Source organism: Helianthus annuus, chromosome 1, assembly GCF_002127325.2.
Source record: "Helianthus annuus cultivar XRQ/B chromosome 1, HanXRQr2.0-SUNRISE, whole genome shotgun sequence".
Classification (NCBI taxonomy): Eukaryota; Viridiplantae; Streptophyta; class Magnoliopsida; order Asterales; family Asteraceae; genus Helianthus; species Helianthus annuus.
In genome coordinates, this window is record NC_035433.2 from 71,192,565 (window position 1) to 71,214,525 (window position 21,961).

The 21,961-nt window shown below is 35.2% G+C and overlaps 1 protein-coding gene across 3 annotated transcripts; it reads right to left on the reverse strand.

Moving 5' to 3' along the window:
• Nucleotides 1-4,914: 4,914 nt before the first annotated feature.
• LOC110868549 (AT-rich interactive domain-containing protein 1-like) lies at nucleotides 4,915-13,925 on the reverse strand. 3 transcript variants are annotated; one of them, XR_004866094.1, is made up of 2 exons: nucleotides 13,665-13,925; nucleotides 4,915-5,148 (listed from the first exon to the last, which is right to left on the reverse strand). XR_004866094.1 is itself a non-coding variant. In XM_035977084.1 (2 exons), exon 2 carries the CDS (start codon nucleotides 11,130-11,132, stop codon nucleotides 10,431-10,433), a length of 702 nt encoding a protein of 233 aa, XP_035832977.1. In that variant the 5' UTR covers nucleotides 11,133-11,241; nucleotides 13,665-13,918; the 3' UTR covers nucleotides 10,118-10,430. The 3 variants fall into 3 exon arrangements, 1 of the variants encoding a protein (XP_035832977.1); XR_004866093.1 differs by having other exon boundaries at nucleotides 4,915-5,187; nucleotides 13,665-13,921; XM_035977084.1 differs by lacking the exon at nucleotides 4,915-5,148 and adding an exon at nucleotides 10,118-11,241 and having other exon boundaries at nucleotides 13,665-13,918.
• Between the last annotated feature and the right edge of the window lie 8,036 nt (nucleotides 13,926-21,961).

A 21,961-nucleotide genomic window follows, 5' to 3' on the forward strand; every position in this document is an offset into this window, starting at 1 on the left:
GCCAAAGGAACCGACATCCGACATGTTTTTGAACATGTTTCATGTTCCCTATGTTTAAACATCATAGTGGGGCCTTAAAATGAGGTTAACGAGCCTTGAACGTGCCTAAAGTGACCATAAAAGCTCACAGGGTCCATTTCTGCCATATATGAAAGTGTTGTTTGCTGCTAAACAGCTGTAAACAGCCTGTTCCAGCAGTTTCTATCAATTGTAAATGGTTTTTTATGGAAACTAGGGGCTGCTCATTGTTTATAATATGTGTAGGGTTCAGATTCAATCACGGTTTACGAGGAACGATCCTAACGGTCCTCAAAAACCTATAAATACCCATTCCCCACTTCACTTCTTTTGCACCTTTCCTTCTAATCCGCTTATTCTCTGAATTGGAGAGGATCTTGAACCTTTTTGAGAACCTCCCTCAGTCCTTTGGACTCTTGTAAGTAATCCCTTCATGCTTAGTTTAATTTTTAGCGTTTTAACCAAAAGTCAAGCGTTTTCGATAAACGCTTTGACTTTTAAACGGTTAAGCCATTGTTCGCAACGAACATGGCTACGTGACCGTAATTAGGTAGGTGTCTAACCCTCAAAAGGGCACCTCCTAATTACCACGTTTACTTAGTTAAATTGTCGGGTCAAATGAAAGTCAAACGGGTTAGTTTTAAATAAATTCATAACTATTAATATAAAAACCATAAAATCAGTTTTCTCGCTTTAATAACTTGGTAAATATTAGTTGATCATGTCTAAGCATGTTCAACCCGACAATTCTAAGTATAGGCTCGGTTCAGAACCGAAAGTCGCAAAAGTTGACTTTTGCTTTGACTTTCAGTTCTGACTCGATTTAGATTAATTTAGATATGCCTTAGGATTCCATTAGGACCAGATTATAAGTTAGTATAACCCTCCAAGGTTATACAACTTGGTTCCATAGAAATCCTAGTTCATGCATGTTTCCGTAAAATGCTTAAAAGTTGACCATTATGCCCAAATGCCCTTAAAATGTGATTTTTGGAAATGTAAAAGAGTAGAAACCTTAGTTACTGATTTATAAACTTGTACCCAAAATTTGATATCAGTTTGAGGTCTAAAATAGGAGTTATGCTCATTAGCGTAATTAGAAAGTTTTTATGAATTAATCGGCGTAATTAGCATATAGCCTATCTAAACCCGATTTTCGATACCAAACTTTATACCTACTGATGTAATATAATATTTTGGGATTTTTGGAGATTTTTATTTATTTTTAGGTTGAGCATAACTTAGTGTTCTAAGCTTAATTCGGCTAATGCCGGTTTTGCCCTTTTGGGCTATAAAATGAGTTTTATAAATCCGATTGACCCCAATCCTTTTTCTACTGATCTAATATGTTAACTAAATTATTTTGAGCCTTCTGGAATTTTAAAAATATCAGCTTTCTATATAAAACCCGGAAATGGCTCCAAATCGCCTTTTTAAGCGTTTTTAACGCATAAGTATGTGCTAGAACCTATCTAAGCATATGAGGTTGAAACCTACTGATGTATTCAGTAAAATTTTATATTTTAAACAGTAGGAGAATATCTTAAGATCAGAATTCCAGTTTTAACCTTTTAAGCATATGTGAAATTACCAAAACGCCCCTGCAGTGTCTAGAATGATTAAGATCGATAAATTTCACATAGGATTAACACCCTACTGTTATAACTTAGTAAATTAAGTATATTTACTGATTTAATCAGACCTGTAACTGAGGTTATTATTTAAACCCTTTTTCACCCTTTAAAATGACCAAAATGCCCTTATGAGGCATAAATTGGGTCTAAAACCATTTGGGGCATAATGGAAGGTATCATTCTGATATCACAACATGTTTAAGGCATATTAACTTAGAAAACTTGTTCATGACTCTTATGGTTACTCGTTACGCATGTTTCGCGTTCGGATCGGTTTATGTAACTAGTTTGCATAAAATAACCGAAACGGGTCAAACCTTATCATTTTCACTTCAAAATCCAGAATGTGTTTAGTTTACCCATATTATACAAGTCTCCAAACTTGTCGGGTCTAAATCACATTCTAATCCGGTCTGCGCTTAATCATGCGTTTTGAACCATATCCTCCTTTAAAACTAACCGGTCTAAGCATAGGCTTAAATAAGACCCGTTAGGAATCTAATAGGTTATTAAAACCTTAGTTCCAGATTAAGAGCCCCAGTAGAAGTACTTGTGCTTGCTGATTTGATATACGGCTGGGATTGAATTTATATTTAGCTCAGGTAAATACTTTTAACTTATTTTCCCTTCTACGGGCTTGGGATACGGTATATAAAATACCGCTTGGTCGGGTGTAGAAACCTTTTAATCGGAGATGATTAAATTGCATAATCCCGTTTTAATCTGTATTGCTTGATAACAAATAACATTGGGGGTTAATGACCGTGTCCTGGATATCCTTGGCTCATTTAAAAAGTGAATGGCCGCAACGTAAGCACAAGGTGTAGGCAAAACACCTCCTGTTGCTTATGTAAAACATATACTCACTTGTAAGGGTGTCTTCTTGTGAGATTATATTTGTGGTGTGTCTATTAATTTTGACCGGCTTGTATTATCACCGGCCCTATATGTTGGACAAACATGTAAATCGGATACAAGATTTTTATTAATAAAATTATCCCAAGTTATAAAAAAAAATATTTTGTGCCTTGTGCATTCAAATCAATTTTCTAAACGTTTTCAAAATGAGTCAGTTAAATTGTATTTATCAGTGAAAACTGACGTATTTTCCAAAAAGTTTAAGTGACAGGCACTGTACGTAATTGGCTGGGAGCTCAGGGCGTCAATAGGGAATCTTGCAAGTTTTAGATGCCTAAAGTCTGTTGAACAGTTTTCTTTTATTTTGATCCGTCTGTGGATCCCTTTGCATACCGTTTGTAATACTTTGATATTCTCATTCGGTTGTAATAAAATTATCTTTTGCTTCCGCTGTGCATTTAAATTGTGTTGTTTGACTATGATGATATCAATTACGTCACGATACTCCCCACCGGTAATATATGGAAATTTCGGGGTGTGACAAGAGAGGTGAACGACACTTTCGTCCGTACAATGCTTCAAACGGGGCTACCTGGATGCTAGTGTGGTAACTGTTGTTGTAGGAGAACTCGATCAACGGCAAATGTTTCTCCCAGCCTTTACCAAAATCAATCACACATGCTCGTAGCATGTCTTCAAGTGTCTGGATGGTTCGCTCACTTTGACCATCCGCCTGTGGGTGATAAGCAGTACTCATGTCGAGACGCGAGGCGAACGATTTGTGCATCGACTGCCAGAAATCCGAAATGAAACGCGGTTCACGGTCAAAGATAATTGAAGTTGGCACCCCGTGCCTAGAAACCACCTCCTTGAGGTAAACAGCAGCTAATTGTGAGAACTTATTCGTTTCCTTGATTGCTAGGAAGTGTGCTGACTTCGTGAGACGGTCAACGATCACCCAGATGGTATCGTTTCCATTTTGAGTTCTCGGTAATCTAGTGACGAAGTCCATGGCAATCTGTTCCCATTTCCACATGGGTATCTCTGGTTGTTGAAGCAGACCCGAGGGTTTCTGATACTCCACCTTGACTTTCGCACAAGTCAAGCATTTACTCACGTACGTCGCAATGTCAGATTTCATCTTCGGCCACCAATACAAAACTTTGAGATCCTGATACATCTTATCCGAACCTAGATGAACAGAGTATCGAGACTTGTGCGCTTCGTCCATCACAAGACCTCTAAGGTTACCAAACAACTGAATCCATACCCGTTCCATGCAGTAGAGAATACCATCTGATCTCTTTATAAGTCGTTTTTCCATGCCTCGCAAGTATTCAGCTTCATAGTTTTCTCTCTTCAACGCCTCTGCCTGAGCCGAACGGATCTGATCAGGAAGATTTGAGTGAACAGTGAGCTGCAAGGCTCGCACACGCTTAGGTTTCGTCTCCTTTTGGCTGAGGGCATCAGCTACAACGTTAGCTTTACCTCGGTGATACTTGATGGCACAGTCGTAGTCGTTCAATAGTTTTACCCAGCGACGCTGTCGCATATTCAATTCCTTCTGGTCGAAGATATGCTGAAAGCTTCTGTGGTCTGTGTAGATGGTGCATTTGGTACCGTACAGATATGCTGAAGATATGCTGAAGGCTTCTGGTCACTATCCAAGGCTGGTTTGCTTAGGGCCTCCAAAAACGTTGGAACGACCTTGCATATAGGATGTGTAATCAAGTAATTGATTTATATTGAATTTGTAATCACGTAATGGTTTATGTTGAATGTGTAATCACGTAATGGGTATTCAAAATTATTAGTAAATGTTCATCTAGTTAAACTATATTATGATAGATTTAAATTGATATTTTCTCAATTTGCCTGATAAAACGCTGCTTTAAATCATCAGATTCTGCAGAAGTGTATGACGCCATTTTAACAAACCATATTACTCAAGTGATGTGAAAGTATGATATCTTCGTAGGAAAACGTGATAAAAAACAGGTGAAGTGGCAATGAGTTTAGATAGTGAAATTTCTAACTGCACAAGAAATCAGATTTAAACTCATTGTACATTTAATAATCTAATCAAGCAAAACGTGTAGATTTAATATAAACATATTAATTTATATTTCAAAACAGCAGTCTTTTAATGCAAAAATCTTTTCAAACCCCAACTTTTATGTGAAAACTATAAAATTAAATATCAAGAAACCCAAGGAACAAATTTTAAAACTTCAAAGAAAAAACAGGTTATCATAATTACAATTAACCTCTTCATTTACTATATAGATATGTTTTAAACACTATAAAAGACCAATGATTAGTTTTGATTCAAAACATCTACAAATTGTCTTACAAATCACTGTCTGTCAAAAACAAATCAAAATCAGAAAATCCAACAAAAATCTACATGGCAAACAGATGCTTCTACCACTGGTTGGACACCAGCAATGTTAAAACACAATTCTCGATGTGGTCACTCAAAGAAAAAAGATCAGACGAAGAACTAAACAGAAAAGTCGGCATAATCAATGACACTAATTACAACAAAGCTTGAAACAACATAGCATTGCTCAATGAAGTCCTTCACTCTCCTCCAACTGATTTCCAGAAGAATGCAGAAGAGTTTCTGTCACAACTACTAAAATATAATCAGAAAATCTGCGACATGCTAACTGATCTGAAAAACAAAAGAGAGCATGAAATCACATGGAGAAAGGCCAGAGTCTACTGTAATAGTTTATGCATATTTCAGTAATTTTTTTTCTATGTATGTTTATTTAATTTAATACCATCAATATGCATATTAACATATTCTAAAATGTTAGGGGCTGTTTGTTAGCCTCTTAATGACCATTCAGATGCTACCTCTTAATGGTTTAAAACCTCTGAATGAATAAGAGGTAACCTCAAGTCTGAATGGTTAAGATGTAACCTCTGAATGGTAAATGATCACATGTCACATTCTTCTACCTTCTCATTGGTAAAATTCTTAATGGTTCCATTAAGAGGCAGCCTCTTAATGACCAATCTGAGGCTACCAAACAACCCCTTACTATTAATAAAAACTATCAACATTATCAACACTTGTTTCTTTATAATCATATTAAACTACAGTTAATAAAAATAAGCCCAAAACTAAAATGCAAGTCTCCCATCAACGAAGGTAGTACATATAACTTTTCACGATATTGCAACAATCTATACTTTCTATAAAAGAAGAAAATCTGACTAACATAAGAAAAGTTGAATTTTGATTTAACGATGTTGGAACAATGCAACTCTCCCATCAAAAAAGGTAGCACATGCAACTTTTTACGATGTTGCAACAATGATACTAGCAAATGTTCATTAGTTAAACTATATTATGAAAGATTTAAATTGATATATTTTGTAATTTTAATATATGCTTGAAAATCAGGATGTAACAATGACTCCTCAAACGTGTTACAACTGAGTGATCGTTAATATAATTCAAAAAAATAGTTGCAAGTTAGTGAGTGATCGTTAATGACAATGTCGTTGCATACATCTTTTGTATGTGTTGTTTAAGCATGGTTAAATAAATATAAATTTTAGGTTACAATATGACCCCTCAAGTTTAACTACATATATCTTATATAGCCTACACTTTTTCAACTGTTTTTATCTCTTCTTACCTAACCACCTTTTTACACACGACTAATAATTTTCTTTTGTGTTTCTTTCATAGATTTTAAATTATAACGCTTTATAAAATTTAAAATATACCACTTTGACATGCATAATTTTTTATGGGAAATGATCAAATAGAAAGTTTATTTTGTCTAGGAATTATAGGAAGCAATAGGATTAGGACATGTGACAAAATTTAAAATAAAGAGGAAGAGTATTTTAGTCAATCTTATTATTTTCTTCTTCCTTCTTCCCAGTAACATCAAAACCCACCATTTTCAAAATTCACCATCTTCAACCATTTCTTCACTTTCTATCTCAATAATCACTACATTATAGTGCGATTTTTGTCACCAATCAATGATTCAAACACCCGATCAACGTGTTCTTCAGCATTTTTGAAGAAAACTCAGTTTAATTTCATACAAAATCTCATTTTTTTCGGTGATTTTGAAGATAATCACTCGATTCGTTCGATTCGATTGCTGGTAAGTGTTTCAATCATTCAAATTTCGTCAATCGTTGAAGAAACCGACTTCAATCCATGTAAGAAATTCTTTAATTTCATTTTTATTATCTGAGTTTTTGATTTAGTCATTGCGTTTTACGATCTTGGCGGGGGTCCGGGGGTAGCGCCTCTGGTAACAGGGTCCCAGGGGCGGCAGCCCCTGGTGGAGTCCAAGGGGCAGAGCCCCTGGCTGGGGTTGAGACAGTAATTCGTAGACAATCCAGACAGTTCACAGACGGTTCACACACAGTTTTACGTGTCCATTGCGTTTTAGAAATAAAAGAGTTTTATGTGTTTTCTGGCTATTGCGTTTAAAAAAAAAAACACATTTTTAAGTGTTTTTAGTAATTGCGTTTTAGGTAAAACACATTTTGAAGTGTTTTTAGTCATTGCGTTTTAGGTAAAACACATTTTTAGGTGTTTTCAGTCCATTGCGTTTTAGAGAGAACACTTTATTTTATTTTTTTAGGCCATTGCGTTTTAGAAATGAGACATTTTTAAGTGTTTTCTGGCTATTGCGTTTTATAAATAAAACATTTCTTTGTGTTTTTTGTGCATTGCGTTTTAGGTAAAACACATTTTTTTGTGTTTATGTGTTTTCAGTCCATTGCGTTTTAGGAAAACAGACATTTTAAGTGTTTTCTGACCATTGCGTTTTAAAAATAAGACATTTGTTTGTGTTTTTTGTGCATTGCATTTTAGGTAAAACACATTTTTATGTGTTTTCAGTCCATTGCGTTTTAGAAACTACACTTTCTTTTGAGTTTTTAGGCTATTGCGTTTTAGAAATAACACATTTCTTTATGTTTTCTGGTCATTGCGTTTTACAAATAAGACATTTATTTGTGTTTTTGGTGCATTGCGTTTTAGAAAAATGTCATTTTTTAGGTTTTTTTTCCATTGCGTTTTACGCAACTGGGTTTTCAAAAAAAATTTCGAAAATATAGCAATAGTATACTCGTTTTAAAGATAAAAAGACGCTCGTTTTTTTGGTGCAATTTTTATAAAAAAATAATGTCGTATGAAAGAGTTATTAACGTTTAAAAATGGGGGGGGATTGGAGGAGAGAGAAACTATTGCTTTGGATTGACTAAAATGACCCATAACAATATTGTATTATGGATTGTAAGACTATCCGCATCAGTGAAAGGCTATCCTTTCTACAAACAGCCTAATCAGCATGCCACATCAGCTTTTCACTTATTCTTCCCACAAACACTTTTTACCCACAACAATAACATATATATCCTTCTCACAAACAACCTTATTATAATTATTTTATTAAATTTAAACTAAATAAAAAATAAGAAAGGACCCACCATTCCTCCATTCTTCACCATTCTTCCCCAAGAATCCTTAAGAATGAACACCCTCCATGTCATCCTTTACAACACCCACTAATCCACCCCTCTCACAAATGCCCTCCACATAGGCCAAGAATCACCTACAAACATCCTTGATGTGGATAGTCTAAGAGGTAATTGTAGTGTATTATGGATGGTATGATAGATGAAAGGGAAAGTATATTAAAAGTAGTGTACCAAAACACGTTATAACATGTTCATACATATAGATGCACATGTGTATTTCTAATATTGCTAATGTAAAAAGTAGTGTATTATGAATGGTAGTGTAAATGAAAGTTCAATTGTCTAAATTAGTAATGTATTACAAAATTTGTTAAAGAAATGATACATGTTCACATGTACATGAATAATTGTTAATCAATTTTTTTTTTTTTTTTGGTTTTTTTAGTGATGAAATATAACTCGATTTTTTTGTTATATATAGTGGTTGATGGTTTGATTATATTTGTCACTTTATGATGTAATATGTTGTTTTGGATGGTATAAAGGGTGTTGATGTACATGTAATAAAGTGAAATATTGGTAATGGTATTGTATTATGGATGGTAGAAGGTAATTGTAGTGTATTATGGATGGTATGATAGATGAAAAGGAAAGTGTATTAAAAGTAGTGTACCAAAACACGTTACAACACGTTCATACATATAGATGCACATGTGCATTTCTAATATTGTGAATATAAAAAAGTAGTGTATTATGAATGATACTGTAAATGAAAGTGCAATTGTCTAATATTAGTAATGTATTACGGAATTTGTCAAAAAATGATAGATATACGCATATGCATGGATAATTGTTACTCGATTTTTTTAGGGGGGGGGGGGTAGTGATAAAATATAGCGTTTTTTTTAATATTAAAAAAATTGTGTTTTTTTTTATTTTTTAAGGTATTTTTGGTTGTGTTCACACTGGTTCTCGCAATAAAGGGTGGTTCCTAACGCATCCTTCTCCTATATATATATATATTGTAACACCACCTGTTAAATAAAGATCAATCACCTTCATTAATCAGAAGTGTCATTAGCTATCTTTGAATTAAGACGGAGATGTGCCATTAAAGGATTGCAAACCATGGGGAAAATGTAGAGGAAAGAAGAGGAGTTGGATGTAACTAACCCAAAATTAATGAATTACTCCTTAAAAAGAGTTTTCTTCTAAGGTTGGGCAACGAATTATCTTTAATCGACTCTAATTCTATTTTAACCTTAAAGTCACAATTTGTAAATTTAATAAAGATTTGTCGGTAACCTTAGCTAGGAGCCGGGTTTTTGATTAACCTCGCCATTTGCCAATAAGTTAATTATAATTCGTCCCAAGTGGATTCGAAAATGCAAAACATTGTTCATGCTCTTGATATTCTTTACTAATTCTCTACTACTTGCTTTTATTTTCACGTTTAGTCGAAGTATTAATCATTTCTTATCTTGGTTTTAAAAAGCTAGAGGCACACAAAAGCGACAGTCTAAAACCGAGGCACGAAGCGCAAAAGCAGTGGGTTTTTCGTAACCGAGGCGCAAAGCGATTATATAATTTTTTATATATATCCCATAGGTTTTTAGCATCACTTATACAAAATATAGCTATAAATAAGGTTTATATATGATTTTACCTATGACAGTTTGATGCTTAAAAACAACATAAAAACACCTTATCTACATGAGGCGCGCGCCTCGGGCCAGAAAAACCCCCAAAATTTGCGTTTTTTGGGGGCTTTTGTAGAAAGCGCGCCTCGGGCTACCTAAGGCGCCACGGCTTGCGCCTCGCGCCTCAGGTGCGCTTTTTAAAACCCAGTTTTTTATAAATTTAAACCTAGATAAAATCGTCTAAAAGTTATTAAGTTAACACACCTAATCGTGCTAAGAGTTACTAAATTAACTAGACCAAAGAGGGTCGTGAGAGAAACACTCCCATCAGGGGTCCAAGCAAATTACCTACTAATTGATACAATATTTTATGCAACATGGTGTCATTTCAACTATATGATCCATTTTGGGGCTATGAGAATTAAAAATGAACCACATATTGGTTCTTGATATCTAAATTATCAAATTTAAATTTAAATAACCCACAAAATACTTTAAAAAAAAAAAGTAAAACCGTGTTTACGAAAAACTGTCTAAAGAAAACCTACAATTAGCACGAGCAAGAAAAATATTTATATGGCCATAAACCATATCTAGAAAAATCAAACGAAAAGAAAAGAAGTTGAGTATGTCAATCTTATAGGGCAAAACTCCATCCCCTCCCCTCTTCAATATATATTCCCAAATTAACTCAAGTGTGAGGGAAATGAAAATACGAACATTGCGAGCGACAAAACTCACTTTTTTTGTTCTTCAAACATGAGTAGTAGTATATGTTCCAAATTTCACCTAAAGTATTTCCAATATAAGATCATCTTCTTCCGGTCAAATACCTCGCCTTCACAAGTTTAGGACCATACACGGTTACACAATCAACTCGAGCCTTCTTTCTAGAACCCTTATAAGGATTCTTTGGCTTCTCTTCTTGATCATCGTCAGTATTAACCATCTTGCATCCCAATCTTGTTTGTATACTCATTTTTCTAGGGATGTATACGTTGAAGTAAAAGTTAACTATATCTTCCTTCGATTTTAACGGAAAACATCTCAAAGCAGGCTTAATGAAATCCTGACCTTCTAAAAATCGATTATTTTTCATAAGATGGGTTAGCCTTTGCTCTTCTTCTTGCTTCCATAATTTGGCAACCGCTTCTCCCATTAGATCAAACTTCCATTTCTGAAAAGCGGGTCCCAAGACCGTTTGTAGGTGGTTCGTTTTTTCGATGATATGGCGCTTAACACATAATACGGAACCAGGGGTCATACAGCCACAAGATTCCGGTCTTCCTTTCCCTATGGCACACCCTTCAATTCCAGGGGTCGTATTTTTTATCGGCCATATCACAGTGCCTAACCATTTAGAAGAGTCTAATTCAGAAAGGGAACCCTTGTTTTTACGAGGTGGGCCGGTCCACTCAGGCACATCAGCTTGAAAACGCGGGCCAATTGGAATTACCAGTTTTGGTTCCTCATCATTGATATGGTTGAACCAGTCCTTTCGAGTTGACTTCATGGTTAATGTGTTTAAATATTTATAGCACCTTATATATTGTCACAAATATGCTTTGTTGATGAAATACAAACTTCCAGCACAACAGGGTAAATGATTCTTCTTGAGTTTTCTGAAATTAATATATATGGAATTTGTTTTTGTGATGTGGTAATAACGAAGGGATATTGAAGAATTCAAAATTAGAGTGGTAATAAGCGGGTGTATAACTAATTAGTTAATATAGCGAGAGCTAGTACACAATAACCAATGAAAAGATATGACTGTAAGATTATACTATTTCATCTAAAGGTTAATACTATTTCATCTTTGGTCCTAATCGTGTTTAGGTAACTATCTTTGTCTTCACTCATAAATAAGACCAAACTCTTATAACGTATACTCAACAAGGGCAGGGTTCGGCTACAAATGCCCAAATTTCCTAAAAAATGTAAAAGGTCATAAAACACAATAATTTCAGCCATAAAACACACATAAAACCCACAAAAAACAAAGTGAAAACTACTCAAACACCATATTCAAACCATAAATAGTTCATAAAAACTTTAAACACATAATCGTAGAACTATGCATATAAAACACAACATGTTAATCAACATAAACACAATAATGTTTGTCATTCCATGAGTATAGCCTTATTAGTAATCTTCATTTTGTTATTTGTGGGTTTTAGGTGTGTTTTATTATTGACATTTAGGTGTTTTATAACTTTTTACACTTTTTTAGAAAATTTAGACATTGTAGCCAACTCCTAGCCTACTCAACAAAACTTGCAAACTAAACAAGTTTGAGCGAAAAAGGCAACTCGCAAAAACTTCTCTACATCTATTAGTTACCCTAAAGAGGAATCAACTCAACATTGCTACATTTATATGTAATAGTTATTATACAAAGTCTATGTTGATTCATGAATAAATTTCTCTGGTTCTGAATTGTTGTTATTGTTATTTTCATCGTTTTCGAAAAATAAATAACCTGATTAAGCATACATCTTATCAACATTCATTATTGTTCATAAAAAGCTCTTTAAACAAGTACAACAAATAACTCAAGCATATAGGTTTTTCTTAGCTAAATAAAGATCATATAAGAACAAGGGACATGTAATGCCCAACCAAATTTTAAATTGACAACTGAGAGAATTGCATAAATCCTTATGATTAGAGCACTCATATTTTTTGTATCTTTATCTATATAATTTAACTAAAAATTATTATTCTCTCTAAATTTTGTTAATAATTTTAAAACATGTTATTCTATTCTCCAAGTTTTGTGACTATTATTCTCTACCATATATTTTAGTGATTAACAACATTCACATCTCATCCCCCGTAACAAGCCCCAAAATGGCTAAAAAATATAAAACACCTCTACATCTCTTCCCTCAACCCCATCTCCATCCTCATATTTTTGTGAGAAAAAAATCCAAGCCCCCAAATTTGATTCTCATCTTTCATATCCCATATCTTTTTTTTTTATTTTTTTATTGGTGTATGTAAATGGAAGAAAAGGAAAAATAATTAAAATAAAATTAAAGTTATATTATTTAATTGAAAAATATATATAAAAAATGGGGAATATGATGTAAGATGTTTTTAAAATGTGAAAAACAAATTAAGAAAAATATGATTATTAGATAAATTGTATGGCTTGGGATAAGGGATGAGATATGAATGCTAGTACAATGAAGAATATAGAGTATGACATGCGAAAGCATTCCATAGTTGTTGAAGATGCAAGGCGTACTCAGGACGTAAAGGTTGATTTGCACTTAAATGGTGTAGACCTTTTTATACAAGGCATATGGTAAAATATACAAATTTTAGACGCTTTAGACATGTTTTAGGCTTATTAAGGGTTAGTTTAGGTTGTTTTAAGTAGATCTAAGGCTTGTTTAGGGTTGGTATAATTGTATGAAACACATTTACTCATAGCGCAAGATGCTTTAGATGATATTTGGCCAAAATTTCATTAAGACTTGACCTGAAAAATGTACCTAAGGGCCTGAAAGTGGGGCTTTTAGAGCGAAACGAAAAAGGTTTGTTGGGCCTAAAAAACGAGGCTAGGCGCACGCCTAGGAGAGTCTTTGTTTAATTTTAAAAACTCTTCTAGTTTGATATTCTGTTTTTTTATCTCGATCTTACTCACAAACACTTATTTTACTATTCAATCTCAGTTTCACACCTTCTAAATAGAAAACCCAAATCTACTAAGAAAAAAAAAAGCCTCGCCCCTCAGGGTCGGGTAACCAAACAGGTAAAACATTTAACCATTCCGAACAAGAGCTCGGTTGAGTTAGGTTTTGATTGATAACCAAATAAACCAATTTCAACCGATTTAAATAAAAAAAAATATTCCAGTTATTTTTCAAATATTCAGATTTGCACTTGCTTTTATGGTTGGTTTCTGAATTTATCTAATCCTAAGCACCCACGTGATTTTATAACTAATAATGAAATTAAACCGTATCAAAACGTATTCAAGCGATTCAACTTTGACCTTATTCACATGATCTGTCAAAGAAAAGTGACTTACAGATCGGAATAACGATGAAGATCGATTTAGGGTTCTGCTGATTCAAGAAAACGAGCAGAAAAGTGGGCTTTCGTCTAAAACTTCCTGGTTTTCTCTCCAAATCAACTTCTGCTCCAGCAAATTTCGTCTTCCGTTCCTGATTTTAAAAGTGGTGGAGCAATTTAGGGTTTTCTTTGTCAGATCGATCATTTGTAGTGGAAGATAAACACAAAACTCAAGAGTCGGCTTGGAGTGGGCCTTGCTAATTGGGCTGGGCTGCTAACATAGTACTATAGTAAGGGGATGTTTGGCAACTTTCTGAATGATTAAGGGGTTGTTTGGTAACATCTAAATAGTTAAGTGCTGAACTAGTAACAGCTCTGTACCATTAAGTGTTGAACCAATAAGAAATCTGAACCATTAAGAGCCAGTATAATGTTTAATCATTCAGAGTCAAATGTCTGACCATTTCAGGTTAGAAGTCTTAGTTATTCAGACTTGGTATAATGCTTAACCATTTAGAGGCAGATGTCTGAACCATTCAGACATTTATTCGCGAAACAAACAGTCTGAACCATTAAATAATGAACCAGAAAGATGTCTGAACCATTAAAAGTCCCATTAAGAGCTAAAGAAACATCCCCTAAGTGCTGAACCAGCAAGAGGTCTGAACCATTAAGAGTCAATATAATGCTTAACTGTCTATAGGCAAAATGTCTGACCAATTCAGATTAGAGGTCTTAACCATTCAGATTTAGGTGTTGTTTGTTTTTTCTGAAAAACTCTGCGCAAGCTCTTCTGACTGCGTCGCGCAGACCACACGCAGACTGTTTTTGTTTTTTCGAAGATGTTTTATTAAAAAAAGTCTACACGAGCTCTTCTTGGTGCAGAGTTGGGCCAACCACTTCTAAGATCTTCTAAGTTCTGCAGAGAGTTAAAGACCACCACTCACCACCACCACCATAGTTCACCACCACCGTCCACGACCCACTACCGCCCATCATCACCATCACCGTCCACCACCACTTAAATGTGATAAACTAGAAAAATCTCCTAAAAAAACTTAAAAAACACACCAATTTTTTTAAACATTTTTTTTGGTTATAAGTCTAGCATTTTTAAAAGAATTTTTTTTAGAAAAAAAAAACAAATTAGTATTACACATGTGCAACATATGTTGCACATGCAATTTAGCTTTAGGGTTTAGATTTTCAGTTTAATTTAGCTTTTAGGGTTAGAATTTTGGTTTAATTTGATTAGGATTTAGTTTTTAGGTTTATTTTTGTGGGTGGGTTAGGTTTTTTTTTTTTTTTTTTTTTTTGGGGGGGGGGGGGTGTATGTGTGTGTGTGGGGGGGGGGGGGAGGGGGGTTAGGATGTTTAGGTTTTGCTGTAATGTTACACATGTGTAATACAATATTTTTTTTTCAATTTTTTTTTGTATTTTAAAAAAGTAGATTTACAGCCAAAATGTTTTAAAAAAATGGTGTGTTTTTTAAACTTTTTTAAAGAGCTTTTTAGTTTTCTCATTTAAGTGTTCTCATGATCTATTCCCATATAAATTATTACCTTTTTTAATTATAGAATATCATTTTTGTCATATTTACTGATTAACCCAAACTATAGGCCAATGAACCACTAAAACAATGTTTGGATGTGTTTTCACACTTATTATTGCCTCTTGCACCAAATATGGTTGCAGGATGCAAACTTGATTGTGTTTTTTTTTTTTTTTTTTGAAAGTTTAGGGCCCAAATAATCGGATTTCAAAATGAAATATCTCTAGCTTTGATCATCTTGTCATGACCAATTTCTTGAATATCAATATAATCAATTAAACAAAAGTCCAGTTACCTCTTGAATGGCTCTTTATCTTGCATATCATATATTCAAAAGGATGTTATCTTAATTGAGAAGAAAGATTAAAATCACCTTAACAATGGATTCGTGTGTCGCAAAATATGTCCTTCAAAAGCGAATCAGACTCTAAATATCGAATTCAAATCCTTTCGGCTAAGAATTGGTATCTTGTTATAATGCAGTCACAAAATTCGTTCATCGTGTATCACAAAGACATTTTTTATTTGATGTGTATTCAAACATGATCTGAGATATAATTTTGGATCTTTAAATAGAGAGGAGATTTACGTGCAAATGACGATGATGATGTTGATGACGACAATGATGATGTGAGAGAGGAAGATAAGAAGATCAAGAAGTCGGACGACCATTGGTGAGGATGGACAATCTAAGCGGCGTAGGAATGTTATCACTATCTATTCTCATTTTTATTGTCCATTAAATGGTATAAAAAAGCTAGGTTGCAAAGGGAAAAACTCAAGATTATAGGCACCTTCTATTTTTATGACGACAAATTAAAGGTTTTGGGTCGACTCACACGAATTATTTAATGGATGAGATTGGTATCGTGGCGGTACAAGTACTAAAAATGAGTTAAAACACAAACTGAATAATGTAATGCTTATAATGGTATGGTACCATTTTGGTACCAATAGTGCAGACATACCGGAAATATAGCAAAACCGAAACCCATAAAAATGAATACTGGTACATTTACCAATGTTGTACGGTGGATATCGGTACAGTTACGAGTTTAGGTAAAAAATGTTCGTCTCAACATATTTATTGGTTAACTCAAACACCATCCATTTAAAAAACGGTATATCCGGAATTGGCGGATCGTCATGGTAAAGAACCAAAAAAGTTAACTATATTGACCTGTTAGAATAGAACTTTCATCGAATCGTAGTAAAAATAGGCACAACGCAACAGTATATCTAGAATTTTATAAAACGTCATATTACATTAGTAAAAATAGAACATTTATTCAATCGTAGATAAATATAAACACGTCACAACAGTATATTCTGAATGTTATAAAAATGTTAATATTACGTTTCTAAAACAAAAACTCGGTACATGTACGTTTGTGCTTTGGCCACTTATACATTGTCACTTACAACTCGGTTTTGAGTTATATTTAAATGTAGACGTAACTAAAAACAGACGTTTGACAACAACATACTCAAAACTTTATCTAGCATCCTATTTAAATAGGTATAAACTAAAAAATATAATAAAATTTAAACAGTATTAATACGAAACAAATTTGAAAATACACATATAACAGAAGGTGATTATTTTAAAATTAACTTTCTATGAATCCACTCATCTTCACCATTAGTTTATCAAATCACAATAAATTTAAATCCAACCTCTTTCTCAATCCTCACTGTCCGGGGCGGCCCTGGAGGTGGGCGGGGAGGACCACCGGCCAGGGCCCGAGATTCCGAAGGGCATGATTTTTAAAAAAAATCTTATATATGTTATAATTCTTTTTTAAGAGTATACCAATGTAATTGGATGAATGGCTTAGTGGTTAAGTTCCCACTTCCAAACTTGAAAGCTTGGGGTCGAGTCATGCTTGCTGTTATATTTTTTGAAGGTTTTTTTTTAATCTAATATTAGTTTTGATCTGTGAATTGATTTTGGTGTGGATTGTGCTGACAAAAGTAAACCACATGTAGAGAAATAGGAAATGTGTTTGCTACTTTCATTTTTTCTTATTGTATCGTGTTTTTTATTATGTGATAAATCTTATTTGGCCCGAATCGTTGAAGCGACCCGAAACCCGAAACACATGGCCGTAGTATCTCTGTTTGGTCTGAGCGAATACTATGATTTCGTTAACAGTTATATAAAAAACTAGTTTACATTTATATATTTCGTTAAAGCCGAAGGACACATTTTTTCGAGCTTGAACAGGGCACACGAATTCTTAAGGCCGGCCCTGCTCACTGTCACTTTATCCAATGCACTATAAACAAAATCTACCTATTCTAATATAATAAAGTGGTTTTGACTTATGTGTCATCTAACATAAAACCACCCCATTATTTTGACAAGTGGCTTTTTCTTCTTTCGTTATTTATAAAGTTTACATTTGACACGTGTCTTTCTTAACCTTGCAAGATTTTCATCAGGATCCCCGCGGTTCTTTCCAAACCCTATTCACTTCTACGCCTTCCTACGTTCCTAATCTATCCATTTATTCATGCCTAATCATCTTCGCAAGATCTTATAATCTTCTCCATCACCGTCCAAGAAGTTCCTGATTCTCAAAGCTACCGGCAATCCATCATCGAGCTTTTTGTTGATCAAATTCAACGCGAATCCGGACTCCGTTGTGACAACCCGTAATTTCAAGTCTTCTCCATGTACTGATTTCTTTTCACATTACATGTTATGTTGTAACTTACGAATGCGCTACAAGTTTAGTTAAAGTGTTTAATTGCCTTTATATTGTGACCATATGAAACTTATTTGGCTACACTCGTGCACCGTTAAATGTTTGTATGTGTGTGTTGGTTAGTTATATCGGAACCGTTAACTGTTAGATGTGTTGGCTAGTTATTTTAGGAACTTGTATTAACTCTGCTGGGCCGCATACTTAGTTAACACACACACACTTTTGCCGACATAGGCCCCTCCCATATTGGCCCACACGTTGGATTGGGCCTGAATCAAAACCCCAACCTATGCATTATACGGATACATATGAGGAGGGCATCATGTTACTTTGTTTGGAAACAAGTTGCAAACCCTAGCACCCCATCCTTCCCTCCATTTGATGGTTGTAACCTGTTCGAAGTTCATTCCTCTCGAAGCTTTCTCGCACACTCTCTACTCTCCGGTTAGTTACTGATTCTAGTTTAGCGATGGGTATTCTTGTTAATCTTGGTTGTGTAATACTTGCTAGGGTTGTCATGCTATGTATACGAAAATACGTCGCGATACAGAATCTTGATTATATGTTAATATGGATGCTGGTAAACCGATTTGAGTTAGTGGTTAGTGATTTGTGATGTATTGAGGATATTACTGATTAGTGTATGATTAGTTGGTATTGTTTTATAAGAATCTTGTTCGGCCCATAATCACGATGGCTAGGGTCTGCAAGTGGGCCACAAAACAGTAAAAACATGATTCGGTGATTAACAATATTTAGTAATATGGTTGGTATACGACTTGTGTGACAATGTGTTTGCTAGTTGGTTAACTATTGTTTCTTAAAATGTAAATGCATGAGGAAAAGTATGTTGAAGTTATTTGGCTTGATTTTCAGCGATGATTGATAGATGATGTAATATGATGATGTGATTAAATGAATGTGCGTGAGAATCAGTGCATCACGTTGTGTTCATGTGTGATCATAATGACATTAGGGATTTGTAGGAGTTAATTGATAATTGCTTTGGTCCGAGAGATTGAAGAAGTAATGTCAAAACTTGTGTAGTGGGTGGCACATGCTTATACACTAATACCTTGGCCACATATGAATATTATTGTGCTAGTTAAGTCGATTGAATGATTAATGATGATATTTAGTGCTAAGATGACTAGGGTGCACGGTTAAGAAATAATCATGTCTAAATTGAAGTTGATTACATGTGAGTAGTATTGCTCTAATCGAACTGCATGTCTAATCTAATGATGTTGTTGAAAGTCAAGGGCATATGAGTATAGCAAGTCTTTGAATTTAATGGAATAGGATAGTGGGCCGAGGGGTGTCAGATGCAGCACATGTATTTCGATTTCTCTTTATTATTAAATCATTGGGATTATGTTTTGAGTCATAGGAATCAGTAGCCACATGCATCTAACATTGAGTTAGAAAATTTGTAAACAAATATAAAACAACTTCATTTGAAAGGAGGTTCACATGTGGGAATTGGTCGAGTTTTATTTTATGAGTGGGCCGATCCATTTTGAATATGCAGATCCAAATTCCTTTCTATAACTATAGGTGAATTAAGGGTGAAGTTATAATGTTTGTGCAACATCTGTGCTTTCTGAAATTACGTTATATGTTATCAACTGATATCACCAACTGAACGACCCGTTATGTGTATTGTACAATAAACTGTGATCGCATGTAAACACCTGGTAGTTTGGATACATTAGGGACTGATTGTATAGTAGGGAACAAGGAAGTACATGAGTTAATTTTGTGTATAGTATGTGATTCATGTGCATGTAAAACTGATTGTTATCGGTAACCCTTTTAGGACGTGTTGAACCAACTGATAAACAAGTAACCTTACGTAACATAATCTACCGAGCAAATCTAAGGTGAGTTCACTGCACTTTTCCAAGCATGCGTCCCGGTGGTTTGGGACATCTGGTAAACGTTTCTGAAGGGAATACTGGGTAAACTGTTTAATTGGGATGTTGGTTATTGAACACAGTATAAATCATGTAAGACCCCATACATCTACCGTGTTGCTGAAGAAGCAACGAGGTATTTAGTTGATAGCGCTATTAGGTTTGGCACCCTCACACCGGGCCGAAAGGACGGGCATGAACTAATTACCTGGACTTCATGACCAATGCCTAGTTAGAGGCATTGGGGTTGGGCATTCACATCGTGTACATATAAGACCCCTTACATCTATTCAAGGTTGTTTGATACCTTGACATCATGACCAATGCCTAGTTGGAGGCATTGGGGTTGGGCATTCACATCTAGTCGCCACATACGGTAATCGAGTTAATAACAACATCAAATCAAATCTTTGAACTGTTTTAAACACATATTTGGTAACTAAACTCGGTAACAAAACTTTGAACTCACCAGCGTCGTCTGACACACTTGTCTGCATGCTTGCAGGTCGTTAGATATCTTGGATTTGGGAACTTGCTGTCTGGAGTAGCCAAAGTGGTCATGGGTCGACTGGAGGGATTTATGTGTTTAAACTATTGATACTATTAATTGGTTTTGAAATAATTTAACTTGGTTTTTACTATTTGCTTCCGCTAAACATGTTGGTTTTCATTTAAACTTGTGGGTGGTATTTTTATTAATAATTGAGAATTTTATTTTGAAACTTGTATCGGTTCAACGTAATTAGTGGCTCGTTGTTGGTACGTCACACGCCTAACAGGGACATTCCCTAGGTGGTATTTTGGGGGTGTGACAGTTTGGTATCAGAGCCACTGGTTATAGTGAACTTGGTTTTAAAACGTTTTCATAAAACCAGACTATAACCGAACAGATCCGAATTCTACCATGACACTCGGCTCCAGATTGCAAGGTTCGTCTGTTGTTTACTATTGCATTGCATATCTAGTTTTGCTTATGAATAACATCACACGTGAATACACACTTGGCACTACAGTATGAGTTATATGTTGTCAACCCATGTTACGTGTTTTAAGAGTGCGACTCTTCTTGAATTTTCATGATCTATGTTGTGGTGTCATCTGTCTTACTGCTCGATTTCGGGGAACCTTTTAACACAAGTTGAGAGGAGCTGAGATAAACATGCAAATTGGATTATTATTATGGGTGCACACATAATAATAATGTGGGGTGCATGCGAGTCCCAGTGAGCCTTAACAAGTGAAAAAGGGGTTCTGTTCTGTTATTTAATTAGTGAGAAACATAACAAATCTATAGGAGTCCTAGCAATGATTGCCTCTTACTTGAACGTGATCTTTTCACTTCCCTCTGAATTCTTACGAATCTCGACGTTATCGAGTGATACCTGAACACTCATCTGAACGCCTAGCGAACTGTGTAGATTGTTAGGTGCTAGCACGAACGTCCCTGAGTTGGATGTCGCAGCGTCAAATGATTGGTTGATACCTTTCTCACTTCTCTTTGTTTGCTGGAACTCAATGTATTGACGCCTTAGATCCCGAAGTGCGATCACTTCTGCAACACTCTCGCGACATACCGTGTATTACTCAGTCAAATTGCAAGAACGATGGACAAGAGGGTAAACGTGGTACCTTACCGATTTCAGCATTTGAACAACCTTAGTTACCGGCAATGAACAACAGCGATTTAACTCCAATCGAATCCTTAACCCCTGCCAGCGACTCATGGGAGTCGACTCTTACGAACCAATCGGGACGAAATCGATGACGATTGATTGTAGAGCGGACTGTGTAACCGCCCGCACCATGAGTAGTGCCTTAGGACGTGGCACGAAATGTGAAAAGATGGACCTTGTTGGTGAAAGGACGCAGGACACCGTTACAGGCAACAATATTAGAGGCAACAGTCGCGGCAACATCAAGGTACTCGTGATCGTAGCTTACAGTATGGAAACGAAGGTGACCTCGACAAGGATTGACTGTGTTAAGTCAAGGTGACGACAACCAAGGGAGCGACGACAGTACTGGAAATTCTCGTGACGAAAACAACACTGGAAATGAAGCTCATGGAAGGACATTTAGCATTGGCATAGGCCATATCAGGCGTAATAGCAACACGATAGCTTGGATGGGTAGC